Genomic DNA, 7,428 nt, shown 5'->3' with positions numbered 1-7,428 from the left:
GGGATGGGAGTGTCAGAGACAGTGCGACTGGCACAGGACAGAGTTTAGGGCTGTTGTACATAGGGTCGCTATGAATCACAAGCGACTCGATGGCATATAACAACAACAACAACAAGTACCAAGGGTGTTGACAGTGGATCCAAGTAAAATGAAATTGTTGACAATTTGAATCTCTCCATCTATCACTTGACGGCACATAACAACAACCATCTATCACAATCTTGCTAATTGGATCAATGGTGAGAACTTTTTTTCCTTGATGTTGAGATGGAATTCATACTGATGGCTATTTTTTTTTATCTTCTGCATCAGATGCTATGAGTCCTCTTCACCTTCAGCAAGTAAGGTTGTATCATCTACATAGCACAGGTTATTGAAGAGTCTTCCTCTAACCCAGATGCTACATTCTTTTTAATAAAGTGCAGCTTCTCAAGTGATTTGTTCAGCATGCATATTGAATATATATGGAAAAAAGGACACAGCCTTGACACACTAGAAACTTTTAAGCATAAATGTAACATGCATATTGAATATATATGGAAAAAAGGACACAGCCTTGACACACTAGAAACTTTTAAGCATAAATGTAAGTGGGACAATGACTATGGATGACAGAAGAATCAATCCTTTCAAGTTTTGGTGCTGGAGAAGACTCTTGAACCACCAAGAAGACAAGTAGATCTATCTTAGAGAAGGTGAAACCTATTTTCTCCTTGGAGGCTAGGATTCTCAAGCTCTGTCTCACATACTTTGGGCATCTGGCCAGGAGAGACTGGTCTTAGACAAAGACATCATGCTTGGAATGGTGGAGGAATAGCACAGGAGAAGAAAACCCCAGATGAGATGGATTGATACAGTACCTGGGGGGATGGGGGTTGGTGTGTCAGAATTAGTGAGGCTGGCTCAGGACAAGGCAGGGTTCAGAGCTGCTGTACATAGGGTCACAGGCAACACAATGGCACATAACAATGGTCTATAGAGATTATGTACTTCTCCTTGTGGGAGTAGTGGTATGTTGTTTCTTCCAATGAACTTGGTACATATTAATCAAATTGATGGGCATATAGTTCACAGTATTCATTTATTATCCTTTTGATGCCCATGAGATCAACAGTGATGATACCTCTTTCATGTATAGTATTTGCAATTTGTGTCTTCTATTAGCCTGGTTAGATCACTTGTATTGATATTTTCAAAGATTCATCTTTTAATTTTGTTGATTTCTCTTGACTTAATTGTAAAAAGACCAGGGGCTGCAAGAAGACAGTCATATGTACCTCCATCAACTCCACAAAGGCAATGTACCTGTCAACAACACAAACCCCATTCTCATGAGGTCAGACATGTTCCTCATTCTACTTTTCCTACTCATCCAGACACCAATCTTTCTGCTTTACTGGGCCCAAAAACCAAAGCCAAAAGGCTATAGTTAGGGTTAGTAGCAAAATACAATCAGCCAGGACAAAATACAATACAGTCAGGACAACTTCTAAAATGAGGTTGCAAGCACTTCAGCCTTGAATCTTGCCATGTTAGGCCAGTCATGTCAATTACGGCTCTCTCCCCCTTCCGCCAATCATCCAAAAAACTTCTGCAAAGGCTCTTAGCCCTGGTTCCCCATGGAGTAACAGTCCCAATGTCTGCTCTGTCATGTTCGGGTCTCTGGTTCTCTGCTGTGACTGCTATAGCTGCTGCTCATAAGCAATGACTGGTACGGCTGGCTCAAGAATCTCTGGCCCTGAATGATGCACTGCATTCTCTTGCTTCTTTTTTGCTAGTGGTGAGTTTCTTCAAGTCTGCTCCTGAATATGCTCAATTTATTGGTGAGACTAGCCAATCCCTTCATGGACAGGCTAGCACACCCTATTCACATAGTCCTGCCCATTCACCTGGCAAAGTTAAACTCAAGGGCTAGAAAAGTCATTTTGAATAATAAACCCTTAACACTATACTTACATTTCCAATTTCATTGATTTCTGCTCTCAATTTTATTTTCTCTTTTCTTTAATTTATTTTGGATTTAATTTGCTCTTTTTCTAGTTTCCAAAGGAAAAAACTTTAATTGTTTTAGACTTTTCTTCTTTTTTAATATATATAGTTAATACTTTACGTTTGCCCTATAAACACAACTTTTATTCCACCCATAAATTTTGACAAGTATATTTTTAAGGTAGTTCAAAATATTTCTCATTTCTCTTTTTTTTAATTTTTTTATTTTTTTTTCTCATTTCTCTTGAGATGTCTTCTTTCATCCATTTGTGCTCAAAGAGCACTCAGAACCTGTCAGATTCAATTAAATGAAGACAAAATATTTTTTTCTCCAAAAGGTAATACTATCAGTGAAACAGTAAGGAAAAATGAGAGAAAATCTAAATGAGATGGACTGACACAACAATAGACTCAAACACACCAACAATAGTTAGGCTGATAGGAGACTGGACAGCATTTCATGCTGTTATACATAAGGTCCCAATGCTTTCTCAATGGCAATAAGAATGACAACTGTTTAAGATGATAGTGTATTTATCCTAGACCATCCTAGATGGTCTAATAACTGCCATTCTTACCCACTTTGGATTGAAACTATTAAGAACATAAGAAAGAATGAAAACAAATAATAGCTTTAAGTCTGTAATGAAGAATGACATCATATTGAGTCCATAAAAATGGATTTAAAGTATATTTTAATGATAATATCTTGTCATCATCTTTAAATAAAGGTTATTTATAATTTTTCAAATTTGAGACTGCACTTGCATTAGGATGTAATTCCTTCCTTCTCCAAAGGTTTTAGATTCCAGTGTACTATTAATTCTCCATTGCTCTTGAGGCAGGTATTAGCCATGTTCTCTTCCGTGGGAAGTCCTTGTGGCAACTTCAGTGGCTGGATCCTAAACATAAGAAATTGCATTAGAATTATTGTGGGTAACATATTTTTTAAAGTAGCCAAATATAACAAACAACAAACCTTATCAAATGTTTAACCACTTTCAGCTTTGCATTCACTGAAGGGATATTCTTGTGAACTTGAGGAGTATGTGCCTATGAAGAAATAATATTAAGGATCAGTGTAAGAGCCAGATGGTGTCATGCCTCAGTAAAATGTTAAGTTGAAAATTCATTCTGTCTAAATCAAATTTACTAATAAATCATACTATATACAAAACATCTGAATAAAAGAAATGATATCTATATGTATGTGTAATTTAGGGGCCTCTGATAGCCTGATGGGTAAGGAGTTGTGCTGCCAAAGGCAGGTGGTTTGAATTCACCAGCTGCTCCATGAGATAAAGATCTCTCGCTTGCAATCATAAATGAATGGAAATCCAAGTTTTCTGTAATCTTTCATTAAAGTATAAAAAATTAAAAATATTTTTTTTTAAAAAAAGATTTTTTCATATGCCATACACTGCCTTTGAAAACCTTTAAGTCAGTTTGATTTAATGACAATGGGCAATAACATATTAAAGTTAAAAGAGTAAAATTCAGAGAAACTTTAAACAATACTAAAGGTAACTAAAAGAGTTACATACTTTTTCTAATCCAAGCATCTTTATTATATTTTTTTCCCAATATGGACGCCTTCTTGCACTTTTTATTCTGGTAACAATATGCAGTTTATGAGGGTTTTGTGGATCTCCACCATATTTTTCATGATCTTCAGGAGAAGGCTGAAATACCTAAAAAGGAAGAATTATAAACAGTAAATCTGAACTTCTACACAGTTCAAAAGTGATGTTAGTTTAAAAACCAAGGTGTGCCTAATTTAAGACATCATTAATGGTGGGTGTCTCAAATGCCAGGAGGGTCACCCACAGTAGATAGTTTCAGCAGAGTTTGTAGATGAAGACAGACTAAGAAGCAGGATTGGCCAGTCACTTGGGAGGTTTCTGAAAATCCTATGAACAACAGATGAACATGGGTAGCTATGGTCTTTGAGATGGAGACCAGAATGGAAGTCATTCAAAATGAGGAGAAACAACTGCAAACATCCTTGAATAATTGGAACATGGAATGTACAAAGTACAGTAAGAAAACTAGGTATTGTTGTTGTTATGTGCAATTGAGTTGCCTGTGTCTCACAGACCCTATGTACAACAGCTCTGAACCCAGCTCTGTCCTGAGCCAATCTTATTGTCTCTGACACTTCTACTCCATTACCCCAGTTATTAAGTCAATCTATCTCATCTAGGTTCTTCCTCTCTTGTGCAGACCCTCCACCCTTCCAAGCATGATGTCCCGCTCCAAGTACTGCTCCCTCCTTGCAGCATGTCCAAAGTATGTCAGACAGAACTTCAGAATCCTTGTCTACAAGGAGCATCCTGTTCTAGCAGTCTATGGTATACTGAATACCCTTATCAAACACCAAAGCTCAAAGGCATCAATTCTCCTTCTATTATCCCTAGTCACTGCCCAGCTTTCTGATGCATAGAAAGTAACTGTGAAGACCATGGCCTGGATCATGCACACCTTAGTCTTCAGACTGACATCATTGCTCTTCAGTACTCTGGAGAGGTCCCTAACAGCACTTTCCCAATGCAATTTGTCTTCTGATTTCCTGACTGCTCGTACCAAGAATGTTGACTGTGGAGCCAAGCAAACTGAAGCTATTAACAATCTCAATCTCTTCATAGTCTATCATGAAGCTGCCAATCGGCCCAGTGGTGAGAATCTTTGTTTTCTTGATGTTGAGCTTCAATCCATATTAAAGGCAGCAGTCCTTGACCTTCTGCAGCAAATGTCTTAGGTCCTCCTCAGCCGTGCTCATGTAAAACCTATACATAGTTCATCAATAAAGGTGTGCATCGAGGCTGTATCCTCTCTCCACAGTGAGCAAATCGCTTGAGAAGCTGAACTCTATGAACAGGGGTGTAGCATCAGTATTGAAGGGAGATGCATTAATAACCTGCTTTATCCAGATGACACAGCCTTGCTCGCTAAAAGTAAGGATGTCTTGAACTGTTTGCTCTAGAAGATTAAAGACTATAGGCTTCAATATGAATTACATTTCAACATCAAGAAAAGAAAAATTCTTACAACTGGACTCATAGGCAACATATATGATAGATGGAGAAAAGATTGGAACTGTCAATGTCCTCATCTTATTGGATCCACAATTAACACATGGTACAAGCAGTTAGCACCTCTTCAAATTACTGCAGGCAATTATGTCAGTTTGAGGTCTAAGGTGTCCCTGATTCAACTATGCATCATTTTTCAGTCACTTGCTATGCATCTGAAAGCTGGACAGTGAATAAAGATGACAGAAGAATAACTGATGTCTTTGAGCTGTGATGCTGGAAGAGTACTGAATATCCTCCTACAGCTGGGAGAGTCAAACTACTGTTCATTCAGTTAGCAGCCAGAACATATCATATGTACTATGCCTTCAGGGCTTATTAGACATGATATGGTTATGGAAAAGGCAACAGTACAAAGATTATGATTTGAAAAATAATGATGTCTCAGGCCACCAGAGGTCCCTTCAGTATTATTTTGAGCTCTTGTGGCCTAATACATGGGGAGTTGCACTGCTAACTCAAAACTTGTCTCTCTACAAATCCACCAGTGGCTCTGATTGACAATCTCCTCCCATGCAATTTATAACCTATAAAAACCAGTGGAGGGTGAGCTATGAGTTGGTTCTGGCTTGATTTCAATGAGTTTGAGCAATATTATTTTAAGAGTCTTGTTCTTTCTCCTATTTAAGTGTATGTGTGTGTGGGGGTGGGGTGGGTGTTTTTATGTGCCATGGAGTCAGAGCCTGACTCATAGCTGACACTCAGCAGGTTTTCAGAGGCAGAAAATCAATGGGCGGAGATTGTCCAACTTTCTCCTCCAGAGAGCTGGTGGATTCAAACTGTGTGCCTTTTAGTGGGTAGTGCAGCTCCTTACTAGTAGGCCACCAGGGCTCCTGAGTAAGGAATGTTGGGGATCTTAAAAGCTTGCCAACCACCATGCAAGGTATACTGGGTTCTATTCATCTGGAGCAACAGAGGAAGGAGATCTAGGAATTAGAGAAGGAAATGGTTTGCAGGTCTAACTGTCTCCATTAACTATAAACTCCTTTACTGTAAGGCTACAAAAAACAAAGAAAGGAAAAAAAAATTAAAAAAAAAAAACAACACCAACAAAAACCCAGATAGTACTTGGCTACATTATTGGTAGGGCTGGGTTGAAAGCTATTGTTCATAGTGTTGCTTTGAGTTGCAGCTGACTCAATGGCACACAACAACAATAACCATTACTGAAAAATTTTTTTAAATTACTGAACATTTTGATCAGAGGCTCAACAGATGATCAAAAGGAATAAAAATTGTGAGATTGAACTTCAAACCGTTATTGGAAATCAAATTTACTGGGATCACTGAGACTGGAGGAAACTCCAAATCTACTGCCTAGGAACTTTAGAAACTTGGCCAAATCTATCCTAAGAAGTCATATCTAACCTAAAGAACAATGCAGCTCAATATATAATTTTTGCCTTGAGTAATGTGCCCCACTGAATGTTACCTTTATGGAAATAAAATTATCACAGTAAGTTAAAGTGTAGAGTATGTGTATGTGACAAAGGCAATGAGAAATGGTGACACAATGGAAAGAAAGAAAACTGACAATGAACTACATATGTAAAAAAGAACAAAGCAACTGTTTATTGAATATAAACTCTTTATTGAATATGTTGTAGTTGTTGTTAAATGCCGTCGAGTCACAGGCGACTGACTCATAGCGACCCTGTGAAGGAGAGTCCTCGATGCTTGGGTGCCTTTCATCCTCTCTCCAGGTTCATAGGGTTTCCGGAGGCAAATTATGGAAGTGGATGTCACTCCTCCTTCCAATTATTGAATACAATTCACCATAAAAACAGAAATAATGAGGTCTCTGACAAAAAACACTAAGTACACTAGGGTTTCCAAGTAGTCAGCTACTTAAAGTGACTTTTTTAAGAGTGACTGAAGCAATGGACTCAAGTAGGTCAAAAAGATGGTGAGGCTGGCACAGGATAGGATGGGGTTCAGATCTGTTGTTCATAGGGTCACTATAAATTGTACTCAACTCAATGACATTTAACAACAATAATTACTTTAAAAAAATAATAGAAAGAGCTTAGTCAATGCATCACCCAAGAGAATGAAAGGTAAATCTAGAAATGTTCAATACAGAGAGTAAAAATGAGGTTTTGCATAGTGAGAATCTGAGGGGAAGGAAGAATAGCTGTTTTTTCAAGACAAAGAAAAGACCCACAAAACAGGAATAAATAGCATCTGTCTTGATAAAAACTGACTACCTGTGAAGGTCAGTTAGAGAGCAAACAGAGAACCATCAGCTATATAATTTCTACTAAGTTTCAAACCACATCACTGCATACATCCAAAAGCAGTTTAACAGGAAAGTTTTGAATATTTTAACATATGTGTTGTTGTTGTT

General features: G+C 37.9%; 1 protein-coding gene across 1 annotated transcript in view; it reads right to left on the bottom strand.

Moving 5' to 3' along the window:
• Nucleotides 1-2,758: 2,758 nt before the first annotated feature.
• The window catches only part of MRPL30 (mitochondrial ribosomal protein L30), a 9,958-nt gene continuing 5,288 nt past the window's right edge, over nt 2,759-7,428 (bottom strand). Inside the window, exons 3-5 of the mRNA XM_006887853.1 lie at nt 3,534-3,680; nt 2,969-3,042; nt 2,759-2,891 (exon numbers count right to left, since the gene is read on the bottom strand). Coding sequence (XP_006887915.1) covers nt 2,759-2,891; nt 2,969-3,042; nt 3,534-3,680 — 354 coding nt within the window. The remainder of the gene's footprint in view (nt 2,892-2,968; nt 3,043-3,533; nt 3,681-7,428) is intronic.

The sequence above is a fragment of the Elephantulus edwardii genome, unplaced genomic scaffold (assembly GCF_000299155.1).
Source record: "Elephantulus edwardii isolate Elephantulus edwardi_28Jun2011 unplaced genomic scaffold, EleEdw1.0 scaffold00062, whole genome shotgun sequence".
Lineage (NCBI taxonomy): Eukaryota > Metazoa > Chordata > Mammalia > Macroscelidea > Macroscelididae > Elephantulus > Elephantulus edwardii.
Note: the sequence above shows the minus strand (reverse complement) of the source record. Positions and strands in the feature narration are given on the sequence as shown.